The sequence below is a fragment of the Hyla sarda genome, chromosome 8 (assembly GCF_029499605.1).
Source record: "Hyla sarda isolate aHylSar1 chromosome 8, aHylSar1.hap1, whole genome shotgun sequence".
Taxonomy (NCBI): Eukaryota; Metazoa; Chordata; class Amphibia; order Anura; family Hylidae; genus Hyla; species Hyla sarda.
Window position 1 is genome coordinate 62931363 of NC_079196.1, and position 23063 is coordinate 62954425.

General features: G+C 43.2%; 2 protein-coding genes across 3 annotated transcripts in view; one reads left to right on the forward strand and one right to left on the reverse strand.

Annotated features, from left to right (window-relative positions):
• LOC130285592 (uncharacterized) overlaps positions 1-2067 on the forward strand; it is a 37904-nt gene extending 35837 nt beyond the window's left edge. The window contains exon 3 of the mRNA XM_056537194.1: positions 1804-2067. Coding sequence (XP_056393169.1) covers positions 1804-1808 — 5 coding nt within the window. The 3' untranslated portion in view covers positions 1809-2067. The remainder of the gene's footprint in view (positions 1-1803) is intronic.
• The window catches only part of FKBP7 (FKBP prolyl isomerase 7), a 77590-nt gene that overhangs the window by 30598 nt on the left and 23929 nt on the right, over positions 1-23063 (reverse strand). For both annotated transcript variants that reach the window (XM_056537198.1, XM_056537197.1), the window contains one exon: positions 9998-10149. In XM_056537198.1, the coding sequence (XP_056393173.1) occupies positions 9998-10149 (152 nt within the window). The remainder of the gene's footprint in view (positions 1-9997; positions 10150-23063) is intronic.

Here is a 23063-nt window from a genome sequence, read left to right on the forward strand (position 1 = left end):
TAATATATGTTCCATAAAAAAAAAAATCATCGCCGTTTGCAGAATAAAAAAAAGCTTCTTTCTACTTCATTAAAGGGGTATTCCAGGATTTTTTTTTTTTTTACTATGCTACAGGGGCTGTAAAGTTAGTGTAGTTCATAATATAGTGTCTGTACCTGTGTGTGACGGTTTTCTCACAATTCTTATGTGATTTTCACGCAAATATTTATTTTTAACAGCATACAAAATTACTGTTGTCTCAGATTTTTCCCAGGTTGCAATGCGGCCGAGACCTGACTCACTAGTCAGCTGATGACAGGGAGCCTCTCTGCTTCAATGGGTGGAGGGATCGCTTGGTGGGAAAAGAGATCAATCTGCAACAGCTATAGGCACCCTGATTAAAAACCACAGGTCTTTTGAATGGATGCAGCTCATTTATGTTTCAATGGGTGAGGTGGCTGATGTGTGGGAGGGAGGAAAATGGAAATATGGGATTTGTAGGCAAAAAAGAAAAGTCAAACAGGAAATACCAGTCCCCAAAAAGCTAGCCACAGTGTTATGGTAATCTCACAACATAGCCATTTAGCCCCAAGACAAGCGCAGATCCTTCCTAAGCATGGCCATTACTGTCTGCCAGGTACGTACTAAAATCACCTTATGGTGGATAACCCCTTTAATCCATATTTAAAGGGTAACTGACAGCTGTGTCGCCCACACAAACCAGCTTGTACAGGGTAATAGTGGGGAAGCAGCAGATTCCAATACCTTTTTTGGATTAGTGGCACCATTCCCAAGTTATGGGACAAAATGCAATGGAGAGTAAATTACCTTTTTTGGTGCACTCGTGGCATTCCCTAGCCCCTTGGGGCACTGTCATGCCTGTCCACATTAAAGGGGAAGTCCAGTGGTGAAAAACTTATCCCCTATCCTAAGGATAGGGGATAAGTTTGAGATCGCGGGGGGTCCGACCGCTGGGGCCCCCTGCGATCTCTCTGTACGGGGGCCAGGCTCTCTGGCCAGATATCGGGTGTCAAGCCCCGCACGAAGCAGCGGCTGACACGCCCCCTCAATACATCGCTATGGCAGAGCCGGAGATTGCCGAAGGCAGCGCTCCGGCTCTGCCATAGAGTTGTATTGAGGGGGCGTGTCGGCCGCCGCTTCGTGCGGGGGTGGACACGCCCCCTTCGCGCGGGCTGCCGGGGCCCCGTACAGGAGATCGCGGGGGGCCCCAGCGGTCGGACCCCCCGCGATCTGCAACTTATCCCCTATCCTTAGGATAGGGGATAAGTTGTTCACCATTTGTTCACTACTTGACTACTCCTTTAACCCTGTGGTATACCCCCTTCATAAATATTCAGTTCTTTCTATAGCATGTAGCCGATACATGCTTTGGCATCATTAGCATGGATGGCCTGTACCACCAGCGCTCATGCATTGCTTCCCAGCTACACCCAGAAGTGGGAGTGGAGCAGCTTCACAACAGCAGCAATCTGGTGATGTCACAGCGTCACAGCGCATATCGGCTATATCCTGAAAAGACAACTGAATATTAAGGAAGAGGGTGTAGCACCACATTAGTTGCTGCCATTAATAGCAGAAACACATTGAACCGACACGCTATGTTTTAAAATATAGATTAGTAAAGTAGAAAGAAACTTTTTTTTTTATCCTGCAAACTGGATTCATTTTTCTATGGAACGTGCATGTTTCTAGTGTCAGGGTCGGGTTATAAATCTGTAGATTCTGGATGCAGGAGAGTATGGTGGCGTTCAGTGAGCTGTAACGTTCAGAATCCAATTTTAATTTTAATTTTTTTAATTTTAGGATAAGGAAGCTTTGTGCTATCTGAAAGAAAGGCTGTGAGTACATTGTTCAGTGACCATATGGTGCAGCAGAAGATACGTGGGTGTAGGCTCACACACCTGCCATTATATCAAAAGCTAAAAAAATATATTGTCATAGTAAATGTAAACCCAGTGTATTCTAAAATTATATATTGTAAAAGCATTTTAGATACACACAGTGCATGTAAAGCGGTTTTACTTGTTCCTGAAAATAAAGCTTGATTATTGTAAAATGAACATTTTATAACAGCTTTTTAACATACTGGATATTGTTTTACAATTTCTCATTATTTTCAAGAATTCTGCTAGTTGTCAGTCAGTGGAAATGTTTTTAGATTTTTTTTTTTTGCCTCCAGAGGCTCAAAATCTTTGCTGATCAAGATAAACTGATCAAGGTTGAAAAGATCTTTGCGCTTATGTCAGCTGGACATCTGGACTAGTTTCCACCTTGCAGATGTAAGTCAACTTTCTAGTCAGTGACAGCAAGCACAGTTTGTCAAAGTAGTGAAAAATGTAATAATAAAAGAGCTCATATATGAAAAATGAGCGATCGGAGAAAGGAGACCCTTCTAGAAGCAGGCACTGTTTTTGGTAAATGAAGATTTACAAGTCAAAATATAATTTTCTTATCCAGCGTTGCTTTACAACAAACAGGCCTCCATGGATTTGATAATTATTCTTTTAGGGTGCATTTACATCACGGTCGGGGCATATGGCAGCCATATCTGGCAGGAAAGTTTGAAAACCGTCTGCTGCCTTAACCCTGCCGAACCCGTGCCGTACCCCGATAGAGTCAGCTAGTGACTCCCGATGGTCATTTTTGCACTATATCCGTTTTTTTTTTTTTTTGCCAGACTGAAAACCAGGATCTGCTGCAGGTTTAGTCAGGCAGAAATAAAACAATAAGGTCGAAAAATGACTTGGCCGAAGTCACAAGCTGGAATAGGTTACTGTGTGGGTCAGGCAGGGATACGGCAGCACACGCTTTTCAACTTCTCTGACCTGATCCGGCTGACGTTTTCCCCAAAAGTGATGTGAATACTTTACAGTCTTACTTGGAAATCTTCTTTTACTGGGAAAAAAGCAGTTCCTGGTTATAGAAGGGTGTTCTTTCTCTGATCTCTCATCATGTTCTGACGGCACAGGTTGCCCCTCTCCTGCGACCCTCCTGGCGGCGCAGCATTTCCCACAATTAGTCTATTCTCCTATACAAGGTGAGCGTCCATCTGACAGAGGCTACTCCCTGTGTGGACCCTCAAGCAGGGTCACTGCTCACTGGGGCAATAAACAAGGTGATGTCCTCCAGTCTCCTTTTTTCTCCTCTATATAGGTTCATATGTGAAAAATGTCAGTGTTAGGAAGATTACAGCTTTGATCTTCACTAAGCATTGTATGTGTATATGGGCATCATAGAAAACGGGTCCCGGAGCTAGAGCAGAAGCCTGCTGATATCTATGGCAGGACCGGCACACGTATGCATTATCTGAATGGCCATCGTTGCAGAGGAAATGTATCACTGGCTGCAACTTACCCAATGAAAGTAACTGATCGATTGGGGTTCAAGAAACCGATCTTGTCAGGAAAAGACAAAGCCCATAAATGATTATATAAAGAAAACACTATTTACATAATATTATTTACATATATTACATATAAACCTCGTTTAAGGCGCGGACACTTGTTAATAAATTATTAGACATCAGTACTTTAGTTTACATGCAGTATCTTAGAGCCCTGAAGAAGTCCCCTACTGGGATAGAAACATATTGGGACCATTTCTGCATATATAAAGATATGTAAAGAGAAAAAGCAGGAAAGTGTAGGGTTCACATTACTGAATAACCCCCCTAGACAGACACTTACATTTACATGCATTTTCTTTTATAGGGTTAGCCAGCCAGCTCTCCCAGCATGCAGTGCTACTTTGGAGTGTAGGATAAATGTGTTTACTGTAGAGGAAGAATAGAATTATTTCAGCCATAGCATAAACAAGTTACTTACTCCATGCATAGAACACAACAAATAGGTTAGTTACACAAGTGCTTGAATGAGTGGCAGTATGGAGGAAAAACAAAACTATAGTCAGATGGTGACTTTCTATTACTAAATATCTGTATTTACCCCTGATATTCTGAGACAATTTAGTGCTTAGTCACACACACACACACACACACACACACACACACACACACACACTAGACCCCCAAAACACAAACATAACTGGCAAAAAAATGTAACAACATTTGGCCTACAAATAACTACATAATCCAGTGTTCCCAGCCATAGTGCCTCCAGCTGTTGCGAAACTACAACTCCCAGCATACTCGGAGGCATTGTTTGGCTTTGCGGCTGTTTTTTTTTTTTTTAATGGCTGCATGCTCTGGCTATGGCATTTTTTCCAGGATTTTGTACCATTTTTTCCCCCTAGACTTAATTAGGTGAAAAAAAGCCGAACAAAATGAATGTGTACATATATTTCTTTAATTAAAATCCTTTAGCCACACGACTTGTAATAAGAAAAATGCAGGGGAAGAACGCCACATATTAAAGACCAGCACCTCAGGCATAGTAAATGTGGGCCAGTTTTTTCTTAATCTTTCTATGAAATAAAAGTCAAGATGCTTTAAACCTTCCAGACCCTAAAATCATATCCCCTATCTTGTGGATTTTATGCTATGGTGTGTTATTGAAAGGGGTCCCACCTCTGGCAACCATGATCTTGAGAACAAAGGTCCAATTCTCCCCACCATAGACAATAAATGAAGCACATTCCAACCCACTGTTCCATTCTTTGAGGAGAGTTGGGTCCTCATTCTCAAGGTTGCGAGGGATCCAACCTCTGGGATAGGGATATCCCTTTAGTATACTTTAGAAATCCAAGGTATACATTTGTAAAATAACGAAGCACCCCATATAACTAATTAAAATAGATCTTAAGATTTTCTTTGCAATAAAAGTTCTGTGTTTTATTTGACACATACTTCACCATGTGAACAATACCAGACAATTCTCTGCATTTTAAATGACACGCAGGGCTTGCCTACTGACAGCAGTCTTGTGTGGATTGCCCACGCATGCGCCGCTGGCAGGGATTACTGCATACAACCAGTGATGTAAAGTTTACTTCGATCCCTAGAAAACTTAGAGTGCATGCGCAGCACTTCGCTGACAGAGTAGGGCTAACGTAGGCAGCGTTAGTAGCATAGCGCTAGCGTAGCCCTGTGCATGCGCAGTTGTCTGTAAGGCACAAGCAGTTTTCTACGGCTTGTAGAAAACTAAAAGCGCATGCACAGGTTCCCTCCGCTACGCAGTTAGCGTAGGGAGGCTAGTGTAAGTTTGTGCATGCGCAGTTGTTCAGAATAGTCCGTAGAAAACTAAGAGCGCATGCATATGTAGTTAGAGTAGGTAGCGTAGAAGCCAGGGAGAGAGGGAAACCAGCATAAGGTTAGCGTAGTTTAACATAAGTGTAGCGTAGCTAGCTTAGATTGTAACGTAGTTAGCGTAGCTTAGGATTTATAGTGAAAGGAGGTAGGTTATAGGTTTTAAAGTAAAGAGACTACAACTCCCAGCATGCCCAGGCATGTTGGAAGTTGTAGTTTTGCATGTTTTACAGTAAAGGGACCACAACTCCCAGCATGACCAGACAGCTAAAGGCTGTCCAGGCAAGATGGGAGTTGTAGTATTTCACAGGTATAGAGTAGTTAGCTCAGCGTAGTAGTAGCGCAGTCTTAGCGTAGTTAGCGCAGCATAGTGTTAGCGCAGTTTTATCGTAGTTAGCGCGGTTTTAGCGTATCATAGTGTTAGCGTAGTTTTAGCATAGTTAGCGTAGCGTAGTGTTAGCGCAGTTTTAGAGTAGTTAGCGTAGCGTAGTGTTAGCGCAGTTTTAGCGTAACGTAGTGTTAGCGCAGTTTTAGCGAAGTTAGCGTAACGTAGTGTTAGCGCAGTTTTACACAGGTACAGTGTAGCTAACTTAATTTTACAGGCAGATAAAGCATAGTTTAGAGAGTGTAGCGTGGGGTGTAGCTTAGCTTTGTCATACAGTGAAGGGGCTACAACTCCCAGCATTCCCAGACAGACAAAGGTTATGTTAATGTTGTAGAGGTGAGTGCGCCCTGTGCTGCGCTAGTTAGTTCATTAGGGGTATACAGCCATCTATATAGATGGCTGTATACGGTGATCAGAAGGCCACTTACCCACCTCCGTTTCTGCTCCGTCACTAGATGTGGAGTAACACAGGAAGATGACAGAGCTGGGAAGGGGGTGGTAAGTTAGGCTCTCCAGGGGAAGAACCCCCAAAATTGTATTGACCCATTTTTTTTTTTGTGTGTATTTCTTCTCTTCTCGTTTCAGATACGTGAATGCAGAGGACTACGTCGGATTCGGTGGCCTAAGACAATGACCTGCATTTTTTTAAAATTTTTAATAAAATGGTTAAAGAGGGCTGTGGGAGAGTGTTTTTCCTAATAAAAATGTTTTAACTTGTGTGTGTTTTTTAATTACTTTACAGTCTTAGTAGTGGAAGCCATCTTATTGACGGAATCCATTACTAAGCCGGGACTTAGCGTTAGCCCCAAAAACAGCTAGCGCTAACCCCAATTATTACCCCGGTACCCACCGCCACAGGGGTATCGCACAAGAGCCGATACCAACAGTCCCAGAGCGCCAAATATGGCACTCTTGGGCTTAGGCAGTAACAGGCTTTCGTTATTTAGGCTGGGGAGGGGCAGTAAAAATGGTCCTCACTCACCCTGGTAATGTCAGGCTGTTGCTGCTTGGTTGGTATCTCGCTGAAAATGAAAAGACGGGGAACCACACACTTTTTTTATTTAGTTTTTATAAAAAATTTAAAAAAACATGTTTGGTTCCCAGTCTTTTCATTTTCAGCCAACCAAACAGCAACAGCCTGACATTACCAGAGTGGGTGAGGACCATTGCCTGACTAAATAACGCCAGCCTGTTACCGCCTAGGCCCAAGAGCGACATATTTGGCGGTCTGGGCCAGTTGGTATTGGCTCTTCCCGGCACCCCTGTGGCAGTGGGTACAAGGGTAATAATTGGGGGTTAGCGCTAGCTGTTTTTGGGGCTAACGCTAAGCCCCGGCTTAGTAATGGACTCAGTCTATAAGACAGCTTCCACAAGTAAGCCTGTAAAGTAATAAATAAAAACACACCACACACAAGTTAAAACATTTTAATGAGGAAAACACTCCCCCACAGCCCTCGTTAACCATTTTAATAAAACAAAACAAAAAAAAAATGCAGGTCATTGTAGTAGCCCACCGAATTTGACGTAGTCCTCCTCATACACGTATCTGAAATGAGAAGAGAAGAAAGACACAAAACAATGGGTTAAGTAAATTTTTGAAGGTTCTTCCCCTGGAGTGCCTAACTTACCACCCCGTTCCAGTTCTGTCATCTTCCTGTGTTGCTACACGTCTAGTGACGGAGCAGGAACAGAGGTGGGTAAGTTTCCTTCTGATCGCCGTATACAGCCATCTATATAGATGGTGTATACCCTTAATGAACTAACTAGCGAAGCTCAGGGCGCACTCGCCTCTGCTACATTAACGTAGAAGAGCGCAATTGCCTCTACTACTTTAACGTGCAGAGCTCAATGGCCTCTGCTACTTTTGCAAAACTACAACTCCCATTCTGCCTTTGGCTCTCTGGGCATGCTGGGAGTTGTAGCCCCTTCACTGTGTGACTAAGCTAAGCTACACCCTACGCTACAATCACTAAACAACGCTTTATCTGCCTTTAAAACTAAGTTAGCAACACTACACCTGTGTAAAATTACGCTAACACTACGCTTCGCTAACAACGCTACACCAGTGTAAAACTACGCTTACACTACACTAACACTACGCTACACTAACTACGCTACACCTGTGTAAAACTACGCTTACACTACACTACGCTATGCTAACTATGCTAAATCTGCGCTAACACTACACTGCGCTAAATACGCTAATACTGCGCTAACACTACGTTACGCTAACTGCACTAAAACTGCGCTAACACTACGCTACACTAACTACACAAAAACTGCACTAATCCTACGCTAACTATGCTTAAACTGCGCTAACACTATGATACACTAACTACACTAAAACTGCGCTAACACTACGCTAAATATGCTAAAACTGCAATAACAATACGCTGTGCTAACTACTCTAAATCCACGCTAATAGTACGCTATGCTAACTATGCTATACCTGTGTAGAACTACAACTCCCATCCTGCCTGGACAGCATTTAGCTGTCTGGGCATGCTGGGAGTTGTGGTCCGTTCACTGTAAAACATGCAAAACTAGAACTGCCAGCATGCTTTGGCATGCTGGGAGCTGTAGTCTCTTTACTTTAAAAACTATAACCTACCTCCTTTCACTATAAAACCTAAGCTACACTAACTATGTTATAGCTACCTACGCTACACTTATGTTCAACTATGCTAACCCTACACTGGTTTCCCTCTCTCCCTGCCTTCTACACTAAGCTACCTATTCTAACTATGTACGCATGCGCACACAGTTTTCTACGAACCACTCTGAACAACTGCGCATGTGCTAACTTACACTAGCCTCCCTACGCTAACTGCGTAGTGGAGGGAAGCTACACATGCGCTCTTAGTTTTCTACCAAACTGATAGCACGGTACGGACAACTGCACATGCGCAGGGCTACGCTAGCGCCACGCTCCTTACGCTGCCTATGTTAGCCCTACGCTGTCAGCATAGTGCTGCGCATGCGCTGTAAGTTTTCTACAGATCGAGGTAAACTTTACATCACCGGTGGATCTGTGACATACTGCGTGTACATGACAATAGTTAGAGGAAGAGATCTTTGCAGGTGCATCACAATAGTTGGAGGAAGGGGGCTCTCTGCCTTTAGCTATTGCGCAATTTGTCCAATGACAAACTCACTGCGCGTGTGCCGCAGTCCCCATTGTCTGCACATGAGGGGCAATACATACAATCAAAATGCAGAGCAGCTGTGATGTAGGAGGAGAGAGGCGCAGCAGATCTATCCCTAGAGACAACCCTCTGACACTGTGGCACACCGGGGAAAAAAACATTTTAAGGCAAGATTAGCATGCTATACTGTGTGGGGGGTTTTATAGGCCTACGTGAAGTGACAGATGCACTTCATTTTTAAATTAGGAGCAGAGTACAGCTCTGCAGATTAGCTAAAGACTGGCATGTTAAACATCTGTCTTTATTAAATCTGCCCCTATGAGTATGTTCACAAGGGCAAAAGCCGTATGGTTTTTGATGTGGACAGTGAACAGATTTCCATGTCAAAAAACCATACAATGTCACTTTAGAAAATCCTCTCCATCAGAAATGTCTATAGGAGGTGAGGAAGTGCAACAAAAAGAAGTGACATGTCTTTTTTTTCCACATGGTTATGCTCTGAAGCTCTGACTGAAAGCCACGGCACAGCAATATACAGAGGCACAGGTTTTGCCCTTTAGCATGTACCGTTACTGATCACTGATACGGGTGAGTTACAGTGAGTGTCATCTAGTGAGAAAAGTAATTACTCGCCAAGAATAAAGTAAGCTCATGCGGGTGCCAGGTTTCGGAAAAATTCCAAGAAAACCTCTTTAGGGTTTTACGCTGCAGACCCGGTGACCCGACCCATTTTGTGCCTTCAGTGGTTGCCACCCCCATTCCCCCGCCTCGCTCCACCCCTGGCCTGCTTGCAGCGGCAATCTGCCCCTACGAGCAGCCACACAGGGGGCCTGCGAGTTGGCGAGTGCACTCTGACATTGCGGTGCAGTGTACACAGACATCGCGGCTGCTTCACGATGTTTGAGTTGAGACCATGTGCCGTGTACATGTCAGAGTGCACTCGCCGACTCGCAGGCCCTCTGTGTGGCTGCTCGTAGCGGCGGATTGCTGCTGCGAGCAGGCCAGGGGTGGAGCGAGGAAGAGAACGGAAGTGGCAACAGCTGGAGGCACAAAATGGGTCCAGTCACTGGCAGATCTGCAGCGTAAAATACGCTGCGGATCCGTTACGTGTGACCCTACCCTTAAAGGGAAACTGACAGCAGAGTCACTCACACTATCTATCTGTATACTCAGATTAGTGCGGGTGACCCTGCTGTCAGTTTACCTTTTAAGGTTTATTGCAGCTATAGTTACATTGAAAAAATTAAAGATGGGTTCATTTACCATATCCCTTTTCTCCATAGGCCAAAGATGGTGGGATGATGACTTTTCTTTTTTCTCCAGGACACATATCCAGCATTGACATATCAAGTCCCTTTATCACTTGTCCCACTCCGAGTACAAACCACTTGGGGTGTCCATCTTTTTCTGATCGACTAAATACATAATAAGAAAAACAAACATTTCATTAAAAAGAGATATGACAAAGAAACTAACTAACTATCTTACCACAATAACCAAAGTCTGTAAATAAAATTAAAATAAGTATAATTGTTGCTTCTCCATCAGAGCACTGTAGATGTGCTCTCTAAGGCTAGGTTTTCACTTGTTTTTTTGCAAAAACACCAATAAAAACACCCATGCTGCCGCTGTTAGCTGCAAGTCAATAGGGAACTGCAAAATGCCATATCCACTTGACGTTTTTCAGTTTGGGTTTTTTTTTTTAATCCTTTTGGGGTTTTTCATCTATTTTTGGCTCCATCGCAGTTTTTCAAAAACAACCTCTTGTTGAGACTTTGGCTCTTGGCGTTTTCCTCCCATAGAAGTCTATGGGAGTGAAAGAAATGCCAAGAAAAAGGCCATGTGGGTTTTAACTAGAATTTTTGGCTGCGTTTTTTATTCTTTTTTGGACTTTATGGATCCAAAAAAGTAATGGAGATACCTTTTTTAATAACATTTCGTAGGGTACCATTAAAAAAATAATAATAAAAAAAGATACAGTAGTGATGGAAAAAATAGTATTTAACGAAATGTATCTTTTTTATAAAGAAATTTTTATAAAATTTTTAAACAGGGATCAATTTATGTGTGCGGGCAGCGAACTAAAAATATAGTGTGTATGTTTTTCACTTTTTGTAAAAAAATATTTTAGGTAATACTACTACTCCCAGCATGGAATACACTGTTCCATGATGGGAGTGGTAGTACCTGTACTTCTGACACCCGTTGCGATCCTCCTGTATAATGTATAGATGCGGCCGCTCTTCTATGGTCCCCTGCACTGACGTATACATACACATATTCATATTTCCCGCATAGAGCTGTGATTGGCCAGATGGTTCCAGCCAATCACAACTCTGTGGGAAATATGAATATATATATATATATATATATATATATATATATATATATATATACATACATACATACATCAGTGCAGGGGACCAGAGAAGTGCAGCCGCATCTATACATTATACAGGATGATCGCTGCGATCTGTCTATTAAAGGGGTTATCCAGGAAAAAACTTTTTTTATATATATATATATATATATATATATATATATATCAACTGGCTCCAGCAAGTTAAACAGATTTGTAAATTACTTCTATTAAAAAATCTTAATCCTTTCAGTACTTATGAGCTGCTGAAGTTGAGTTGTTCTTTTCTGTCTAAGTGCTCCCTGATGACACATGTCTCAGGAACCGCACAGTTTAGAAGCAAATCCCCATAGCAAACCTCTTCTACTCTGTGCAGTTCCCGAGACAAGCAGAGATGTCAGCAGAGAGCACTGTTGCCAGACAGAAAACAACAACAGCTGATAATTATTGAAAGAATTAAGATTTTTTTTTATAGAAGTGATTTACAAATCTGTTTAACTTTCTGGAGCCAGTTGATATATAAATAAAAGTTTTTTCCTGGAATACCCCTTTAATGCAGGTACTACATCTCCCAGCATAGAGCAGAGTGTGCTGCATGTTGAGAGTGGTAGTACCTGCAGTTAAAGACAGATCACAGCGGGTGTCACTCCTGACACTCGATGCGATCGCCCTTTCTATTGCAGAGATGCGGAGCGGCTCTATACAGCGCTCGCTTCTCTGCACTATACTTCGGCTGGCCAGTGATATGAATAGAACATCACTCATTCATATTTCCCTCTGAGAGCTGTGATTGGCTGCCACCATCCGGCCAATCCCGGCTCTGGGCGGAAAATATGAATGAGTGATGTGAATTTCTATTCACATCACTGGCCGGAGTACAGAGCAGACATGCGAGCGCTGTATAGAGCCGCTCCACATCTCTGCAATAGATAGGACGACACTCGGGGCGATCTGTCTATTAGTACAGGAACTACTACTCCCATCATTAAACAGTCTGTTCCATGCTGGGAGTAGTAGTACTACCTACAAAATAAAAAAACATGGAGAAAAAAAAGAGAAATACACATACACTATTCAAAAATAATTAACATTTCGCTTTAAAATACATTTCGTTAAATACATTTTTCCCTTCCCTACTGCATCCTTTTATTTTTTATTTTTTTGGTACCCAACTAATTTTGAAAAAAACGCCAAAGGGGCCAAAACTGCAATTTTCACTCAAAGGCCAAAACGTCAGAAAAAACACCTGTGGCAGTCTTTCTTGCGTTTTTGCTGGCGTTTTTTTAAGTGTAAAAAAAACAAGTGGAAACCTAGACTAAAGCAGACACAAAAGTGGGTTGCAGCCAGACAGCAGGGATAGAAACAAAACAAGCAAAATGAAAACCTATGCCACCCAAATCATAGACCAGGGGTCCTCAAACTTTTTAAACGGGGGGGGGGGGGGGCAGATCACGGTCCCTCAGACCGTTGGAGGGCCAGACTATAGATAACAAAACATGAACAAATTCCTATGCACACTTATATATCTTATTAGTGGACTACTACTTTAAGTACGCAGCACAGTTCCCCCCACATTAGGTAGGCAGTATAGATCCCCCCACATTAGGTTGTAGTTCCCACACATTAGGGTTGGCAGTACAGTTCCCCCACATTAGGTGCAGTACAGTTCCCCCACATTAGGTGCAGTACAGTTCCCCCACATTAGGTGCAGTACAGTTCACCCACATTAGGTGCAGTACAATACCCCCACATAAGGTGCAGTACAATACCCCCACATAAGGTGCAGTACAATATCCCCACATTAGGTGAAGTACAATTCCCCCACATTAGGCGCAGTACAGTTCCCCCACATTAGGTGCAGTACAGTTCCCCCACATTAGGTGCAGTACAGTTCCCCCACATTAGGTGCAGTATAGTCCCCCCACATTAGGTGCAGTATAGTCCCCACACATTAGGTGCAGTACAGTTCCCCCACATTAGGGGCAGTACAGTTCCCCCACATTAGGGGCAGTACAGTTCCCCCACATTAGGGGCAGTACAGTTCCCTCACATTAGGTGCAGTACAATTCCCCCACATTAGGTGCAGTACAGTTCCCCCACATTAGGTACAGTACAGTTTCCCCACATTAGGTGCAGTACAGTTCCCCCACATTAGGTGCAGTACAGTTCCCCCACACTAGGTGCAGTATAGTTCCCCCACATTAGGTGCAGTATAGTTCCCCCACATTAGGTGCAGTATAGTTCTCCCCACATTAGGTGCAGTACATTTTCCCCACATTAGGTGCAGTATAGTCCCCCTCACATTAGGTGCAGTATAGTCCCCCCACATTAGGTGCAGTACAGTTCCCCCACATTAGGTGTAGTATAATGTTCCCCCACATTAGGTGCAGCAGGTTCCCCCACATTAGGTGCAGTATAGTTCCCCCACATTAGGTGCAGTATAATGTTCCCCCACATTAGGTGCAGTATAATGTTCCCCAACATTAGGTGCAGTATAATGTTCCCTCACATTAGGTGCAGTATAATGTTCCCCCACATTAGGTGCAGTATAATGTTCCCCCACATTAGGTGTAGTATAATGTTCCCCCACATTAGGTGCAGCAGGTTCCCCCACATTAGGTGCAGTATAGCTCCCCACATTAGGTGCAGCATGTTCCCCCACATTAGGTGCAGTATAGTTCCCCACATTAGGTGCAGTATAGTTCTCCATATGTACGACGGGTGCCCTCAAAGTGAGAATTCGGAGGTATCTTTCGGACATCCAACATTTTAATTCCCGCCACGTATCCATGGTTAGCAGACACTGTGCGGATCATCATGCAGGCTCTTTCCTGAGTCTATATGTTCAAGGCATTGAGAAGGTCACAGCCCCGATGCGAGGAGGGGATCATAGAAGGAAGCTTTTGGACCGAGAGGTCTATTGGATCCTTAAACTGGGCACCCGGTTCCCGACAGGTATGAACAGGAGGCAAGATACCATGTTATATTACTAGCTCGGAATAAGATGTGGTTAGTTTGTGTGTATTGCCTCCTGTTCACACTTGTCCCCCTTTGACAATATTGGTTATCATTATACGGACCTCTTCCAACTACAGGGATATCACTGGGTTTAATAATAGTGCTATAACTACAGTCATATATTTGCATGAATTATTTACATCCAATTATTTGAGGTATATATTTTTGCCTTTGTGTATGTCCTATGTGGCCAGTGATCACCCTCAAGTTGATTTCATTTTGTTATTCCTATGATCACTCTGCACCTCATATTATATAAATACAATTTTGTCATCTATAATTCTATACATGTTTTCTTAGGTGCATGAGTGTTCTCATTGTTTGTCTTTCTCTAACTTTGCTGTTAGAACGACTCTCACATTGCTCGCTTATACATGCAAGTAAGATTAGAGACTCGTTCACACACACAGGTTTTAACCTTATGCTTATACCCCCTGTTCTTTTGCCACATAATTTTATATGCACATTATTGGTTATGTTATTGAGTCAGTTATGAGTGGTGTAACATCCACCGTATTTATTCTCATTATTCTTATTATTTTTATTGCTGGGGAATTCTTTTTGATCAACATGTTTATATATTTTGTATATTTTCTATGAAACTGTGTATTTATTACTTTGTACACATCACAGTTGAAATCATGTATTTTGTAATATTTTTCTTTATTACTTTTGTATATTCACCATATTTATTGTTGTATACAACATACTGGAGTGTATTTTTTCTATGTGTATTGTACATTTAGACTGTGTCTGTGTGGGGAGAGGGTAGCTCCACCCACACCACTCAGGTGTTTTCACCTGGTGGGGGGTGGGGCTGCTTTCCCCTATATAGACCAGAAGGATCTTAACTTTTCTTTGTACGACTAAGGCGATAGAGCTCGCCGAAACGCGTCACTTGTGATCCACGTTTGGTGTCTGTGTGTTCTTATACAATAAAACGGCTTCCTTGCTTTGGACCTGCAGTGCTGGACTTTCCTTTCTTGTTAAGTTTGCATTTGTACGTGGAGTCCACATGTTTCCGTGCACTGAGACGGGGAGTGGTGAGCTGGACACTGCGTGAGTGTGAGTTCTCCACATTAGGTGCAGAATAGATCTCCCACATTAGGTACAGTATAGATCCCCCAAATTAGGTGCAGTATAGTTCCCCCACATTAGGTGCAGTATAGTTCTCCACATTAGGTGCAGTATAGATCTCCCACATTAGGTGCAGTATAGTTCTCCACATTAGGTGCAGTATAGATCTCCCACATTAGGGGCAGTATAGATCCCCCAAATTTTGTGCAGTATAACTCCCCACATTAGGTGCAGTATAGCTCCCCACATTAGGTGTAGCATGTTCCCCCACATTAGGTGCAGTATAGATCCCCCAAATTAGGTGCAGTATAGATCCCCCAAATTAGGTGCAGTATAGCTCCCCACATTAGGTGCAGTATTTTCCTCCACATTAGGTGCAGTATGTTCCCCCACAGACATACAGCCTCCAGCCAGTGTATGGCTGGAGGCTGTATGCCTGTGTTCTGCCCCACTTCAGTGCACCGACCACCGCTTCTCTGGTCCGGACATAGCAGTAAGTCCCGGGACCGAAGGAGCGGTGGTTGGAGCACCCAAGCTGACGTGCCGCTGGTAACACTTACCAAGCTGGCCAGAGCACGTCCTCATCGCTGCTCCTCCGCGCTCCGTTGCTATGGGCGCACGGCGTCAGTGATGTACCTGCGTGCGCCACCTTTCCGGCGGCCCCTGCATTTTTAAAGTAAACGCGGGGTCTCCGAGAGCACATCCCTGTGTCCCGAAAACATCTTTCAGGACACAGGGATGTCCCAGGCAGCAGTGGGCCAGATAAATGTCCTCGGCGGGCCGCATGCGGGCCGTGGGCCGTAGTTTGAGGACCCCTGTCATAGACAGACCCAAGCTAAACTACAACACACAAACAGCTGTGTTGTTCATGTATTTTACTGAGAATACTGAGAAAACATCCACAGTGCAGGGAGAATAAATAAATGCCCCCTTGCATTTTATAACCTTAGATCCATTTTAGTAGCAATCACCTGGTTGAAATAGGAGATTCAGGTTTTAGAATTGGTGGAGGTGGTTGCTGCTAAAGAGGGAATCTACAGGTTATTAAAGGGGTTCTCCGGGGCTTAGACATCTTATCCCCTATCCAAAGGATAGGGGATAAGATGCCTGATCGCGGGAGTCCCGCTGCTGGGAACACCCGGGATCTTGCACGCGGCACCCCGTTTGTAATCAGTCCCCGGAGCGTGTCCGCTCCGGGTCTGATTACCGGCGACCACCCGGTCGGCGGCGTGTGACGTCACGCCTCCACCCCCGTGTGACGTCATGCCTCCGCCCCGTGTGACGTCACGCTCCGCCCCTCAATGCAAGCCTACGGGAGGGGGCGTGATAGCCTTTGGATAGGGGATAAGATGTCTAAGCACCGGAGTACCCCTTTAAATTCAAGGGTTCACTTACTTTTCCTCCCATTCACTGCAGATGTTTTATCGCTGTGATCAATAAAAGACATAAACAACATATGTTGCACAAAAGATTCTTAAAGGGATTCTCTGGTGGAAAACATTTTTTTTTTTTTTTTTTTTCCAAATCAACTGGTGCTAGAAAGTTAAACAGATTTGAAAATCACCTCTATTTAAAAATCTTAATCCTTCCAGTACTTATCAGCTGCTGTACGCTTCAGAGGAAGTTATATGGTTCTTTTCAGTCTGACCACAGTGCTCTCTGTTGACACCTCTGTCCGTGTCAGGAACTGTCCAGAGCAGGAGAGGTTTGCTATGGGGATTTGCTTGTACTCTGGACAGTTCCTGACACAGACCGAGAGCAGAGAGCACTGTGGTCAGACTGAAAAGGATTAAGATTTTGAAATAGAAGTAATCACAAATCTGTTTAACTTTCTGGCACCAGTTGATGTGAAAAAACTTTAAAGATTCTTAGGAACGTTAATCTGACGGATAATCAGCCTGTGTAAAAGGGCCTTTAGGTAATAATCAGACCACATTTTATTAGTAATTAGGGTTCCTTTAATTTTTCAGGCAACTGTATTAAAAATAGGAAACCTAAGTTTATAAATAATTTATTGGCCAAACAAAGTTGCCCAACATCTATATCACACATAGAAAAAAAATGAATTGAAATTAGAAATAATAATGTTTCCAGCACCTTTAGGCTCTGCCCATATCTGTATAATGGAAAATATAAACATACAGGCGGATGCTGTATAAGGCCATGTTCACACGTCAAGAATTTCCCTGCGGAATACTGCATTGAAATTCCACTGGAGATTCCAGAGCAGCAGAGTCCCATTGTATTCAATGGGATTCTGCTGCACTGTGCACATGGCGGAATTTCTGCGCCAGATGTTTCTGGCACATACATTCTGTTTTTCTCGTCTGCAGAAAGAATTAACCTGTTCATTCTTTCTGCAGACTCCGCACGGAATGCATAGCTGTCTATGAGACGGCGCATTCCTATGCGGTCCTAGCGCAGTCATATTATGCCGATGCCCGCAGCCTCCGGAATGTCAGAGAGTAAACATTCAGGGTGTATGAACATAGCCTAAGGAAAGACCCCGCGACCAGTGATGCATCCCGTTCTTTTCCTACTATCAAGTCTGACAGGAATTTGAACCTTCAATACAATTTTGAACCTTGCTAACAATAGTTCTAACTCAACATAACTAACCTTACTAGATAATAATGTGGTCACCACTAAAAGCACACCTTACAATGGTCAAAGGAAATGCAAACAGAGATAAGAAACAGAGATAAGAAACAAGTTTTCTTGAAATTATTATGATGGTTTGGAACCAAATGAAAGTGAAAGTTATCAGTGGAGATTTCTCAAAACCTGTGCAGATGGAAAGTTGACCAGTTGCCCATAGCAACAAATCAGATAAAAGAAACAATCTGATTGGTTGCTATGGGCAACTTTTCCTCTACAGAGGTTTTGATAAATTTCCCCCATCATTTCCAAAATATAATTCCAACATGAGTGATCTTCCTTAGGCTATGTTTTCATATATTTTTTTTTTTTACACCTAAAAAAAAAATGCCAGCAAAAACGCCAGAAAGACTGCCACAGCTTTTTCCTGCGTTTTGGCATTTTTTCAGGCGTTTTCCCTGGTGTGTGGAAACAGCCAAATTTTTACCCTGTGGCAGTTTTCTCACTGTCTTCAGGTACCACTCTGTGGGTCGGATGCTGAGCGCCCGGTCCACAGAGTGTAAGCAGATGAGGAGTGATGTATAGTTCAGCATCACTACTCACCTCCCCGGCTGTATAGTATACAGGGGGGCATAGTGTACCCGTGTATACTATACAGGAGCCGGGAATCCTGTCACCAGACTGACAGGACTCCCTGCTCCTATAACCCCTTTAGGCAGTACCGGTATACATAATATATAGCTATCTATAGATAGCTGTATATACAGAAGACAAGCTCCCCTTACCTCCCTTGTTCCTGTCTCTGCCGGAGACGTGCAGCTCTGCTCCCTGGTGATGACGCCATTAGGGGGCGGAGCTACAGACGGGAGCCAGGCTGGTAAGTATGAGGCTCTGTTCACATCGTACGTTTTGTATAATGTGAACAAACCCTTCTGGCAATGTCTTCCCAGACAAGGAGACTCCAGCTGTTGCTAAACTACAACTGCCAGCATGCCCAAAGGCTGTCTGGGCATGCTGGGAGTTGTAGTTTTGCAACAATTGGAGGCTCCCTGTTTGGGAAGACATTGCATTATGGGCACTCGCCAAAAATGTACTAACCAATTTTTTGTGTTTTTTTCTTTCTTCTCGTTTCAGGTCAGTGTATGCAGAGGATTACGGAAGATTGGGTGGATTATAGCGATGAACTAGATTTTTTTTTTTTCTTGTAATAAAATGGCTAACGAGGGCTGTGAGGGAGTGTTTTTTTAAATAAAAAAATGTTTCCAATGTGTTGTGTTTTTTTTTTTACATAGAATTTTCAGGCTTAGTAGTGGAGGTTGTCTTTTTGATGGAATCCATAACTAAGCCAGGGCTTAGTGTTAGCCCTTAAAACAGCTAGCGCTAACCCCCAATTATTACCCCAGTACACACCACCACAGGGGTGCACCACGGCAGAGACGGTGCCAACAGACGGTGCCATTATTTTTAGAGATGAGCAAAGTTGCAGTACTTCGATTCTGCAAGAACCTCGCGGCTAAGCGGTTGCTGACTTTAGCCTGCATAAAATATTCAGCTTTCAGGTGCTCCGGAGGGCTGGAAAAGGTGGATACAGTCCTAGGAGACTCTCCTAGGATTGTATCCACCTTTTCCAGCCCACCGGAGCACCTGAAAGCTGAACTAATTTATGCAGGCTAAAGTCAGCAGGTTCGTGATGAATCGAAGTACTGTAACTTCGCTCATCTCATTATTTTATTAAAAAAAAATACTCCCCCACAGCCCTAGTTAGCCGATTTATTAAAAGAAAAAAAATCGAGTTCATCGCCATAATCCACCAAATCCGCCGTTATCCTCTGCGTACATGGATCTGAAGCGAGAAAGAAAAAAAAAATGGTTAGTACATTTTTGGTGCTCTCCGCTGGGGAGAGCAGCCATAATGTAATATCTTCCCAAACAGGGAGCCTCCAATTGTTGCAAAACCTCAACTCCCAGCATGTCCAGACAGCCTAGTTTAGCAACAGCTGGAGTCTCCCTGTCTGGGAAGACACTGCCAGAAGTGTCTGTTCATATTATACAAAACATACAATGTGAACAGAGCCTCATACTTACCACTCAGCCTCCCGTCTGTAGCTCCGCCCCTAATGACGTCATCACTAGGGGGCGGAGCTACACTGACTCAGCGGGGACAGGGAGCGAGTGAGGTAAGGGTTATCTCTTCTTCTGTATACACTATATACAGCTATTAGAGATGAGCGAATTTACAGTAAATTCAGTTCGTCACGAACTTCTCGGCTCGGCAGTTGATGACTTATCCTGCATAAATTAGTTCAGCTTTCAGGTGCTCCGGTGGGCTGGAAAAGGTGGATACAGTCCTAGGAAAGAGTCTCCTAGGACTGTATCCACCTTTTCCAGCCCACGGGAGCACCTGAAAGCTGAACTCATTTATGCAGGATAAGCCATCAACTGCCGAGCCGAGAAGTTCGTGACGAATCGAATTTACTGTAAATTCGCTAATTTCTAACAGCTATCTTTATATTCTGTATACCGCCCAAAGGATTAACTTACACTGTCCAGCAGTGTAAGTTAACTCTTTCCTTGCTGGGCTGGCGCATAGCGCACAGATAAGCAAGGGGTTAAAGGGGTACCCCAGCGCTAAGACATCTTATCCCTATCCAAAGGTTTAATCACCCCCTCCCATAGGCTTGCATTGAGTGGGTGGAGCATGACGTCACACGGGGGCAGAGCCGTGACGTCACTATGCTCCGTCTCCGTGATCGCGAGTAATCAGACGCGGAGCGAGCACGCTCCGGGGGCTGATTCTAATGGGGTGCGGTGTGGAAGATCACGGGGGTCCCCAATGGAGGGACCCCCGTGATCAGGCATCTTATCCCCTATCCTTTGGATAGGGGATAAGATGTCTTAGCGCCGGAGTACCCCTTTAAGTGAGGCATTTCTGACACCCATTGCGATCTGTCTATTAATGCAGGTACTACAGCTCCCAGCATGGAGCAGAGTGTGCTGCATGTTGGGAGTAGTAGTACCTGCAGTTAAGGACAGATCACAGCAGGTGTCACTCCTGACACCCGCTGCGATCCTCCTGTATAATGCATAGATGCAGGCGACCGACAGCTCTTCTCTGGTCCCCTGCACTGCCATATATATACCTATTCATATTTCTTGCAGAGAGTTGTGATTGGCTGGAACCAAATATGAATCATCATGAATTCACACTGCACAACACAGTGCAGGATAGCGGAGAAGTGGCCGGCTGCCCGCATCTATACATTATATAGGAGGATCGCAACTGGTGTTAGAAGTGACACCTGGGGCGATCTGTCTATTAGTACAGGTACTACTACTCCCATCATGGAACAGTCTGTTCCATGCTGGGAGTAGTAGTACTAGATATAAAATAAAATAAAAAGTTAAAAACACATAACAAAAAAAGTTATTAAACACATTATTAAAATACATAACTAATAAAAAGTTTAACAAAATTATAAAATTATAATTATAAAAAAATATATTATTTTTACATTTAAATGGCCCCTTTCTACATTTTTATTATTGTCAGCTACATTTTTAGTTCCCTGCCGGCCAAAATAAATTTTGTTATAAAAAAATATAAATTTAGTTAAATACAATCTTTGCCATCACTACTGTATCTTTTTTATTTTTTTATTTCATTTTTTTAAAAGGTGAAATTTTGAAATTTTATAAGAAATGGTATCTCCATCCCTTTTTTGGATCACTAAAGTCCAAAAAGAATAAAAACCGCCAAAAGCATAAAAAACGCCAAACTGAAAAACGCCAAGTGGATATGGCATTTTGCAGTTCCCTATTGACTTGTAGCTAACATCTGACTGCAAAAAAAATAAAAAAAACTTTGTGGAAACCTAGCCTTGGAGTTGCTGATCTGCCAAAATATTCCAAAGGTGCACCCTGGCATCGAAAAAAAAGCAAAAAAAAACATGTGCATTAGGCTGTGAGGAGGAGACGTCATGAATGCACATGTAGTCTCAAGTGCCTATGTACTACAGACCTATAGGAGCTCCGTACGCCCCCATATTTTTAGATCACAAATAATTCAAAGGGACAAATGTGCAACAACTGGTTGTTGGTTACTCTGTATTATACAAGAATATTTTTGCTCCCTTCATCCCCATGTGCATCCTAAAGTGAAGTGAATTGGCAAAGGGAAGAAATGCAGCCATCTGGATAATCAGAATGACAAGAGGAGCAGGGGATGAGTGGGCTGATATTGTGGGAGGCATAGTCTGCCTGGTAAGGACAAGAAGCCAGGTGGGGAGACAATGACTGGTAAAAAAAAATTTGGGAGAGTCTGTTAAAAAATTCCATATGTGAACTTCTTGTTTAGAGGCACCTTGACTAAAGTGGAATTACACTACGAGGAGATGACAATAGCCGGCAGCTTCCCTGCAGCCTCTTCACATGGTCCACATAACTTGTCACGGACAGAGAACATCTTAACAGACAGAAAATAAGCAAAAATGAATTATAAAAATTATATGTAATCCGGCACCCACATTTTTTTTTTGACTGTGTGTCACACTACTGGCATGCACTGTATAAATAAATACCCTTAGGGTACGTTCACACGTACAGGATCTGCTGCATATTTTTTGCAGCTGATTTTGCTACCCATTGAATTTAATGGGTAGCAAAATTAGCTGCAGAAAATTTGCAGCAAAAATATGCAGCAGATTCTGTACTATCCTGCGCATACTTGATGCACAGTATTTGATGCAGCAGATCTGAAGCTGTGTTCAGTTGTTAAACTCTACAATAAACTCTGTTGCATAAAATCTGCAGCTTCAAATTCTGTGCATCATATATGCGCAGAATACTGTATGTGTGAATATACCATAGAGTTTAAAAGATGCCATTTCAATTCTGCAGTGTTTGTGTAAGGTCAGTTTTACGTGAGTTTAATATGTCTGTATTGTGGCTGTAAGTCCTAACCTACTGCGAGTCTGATGACCTGAACGATATCTAGGAGTTGGGATATCAAAAATGTGGTCAGGCCAGGACTTACAGTTGGTTAAAACAGCCTTATTTGAGAACTTGTCAAATGCCACATCATCACTCTAGACACATCATGTAACAATGTGATCACTCGGTCTATAGATTTCTGCTTATACTGTATATATATATATATATATATATATATATAAGCAACTGTACAGACAGCTATGAGACTTGAGGGTATGTTCACATGGCAGAATGTCTGTGCAGAATTCTGTTGGAATATTCTGCACAGACATTCTGCAGCAGCAGAGT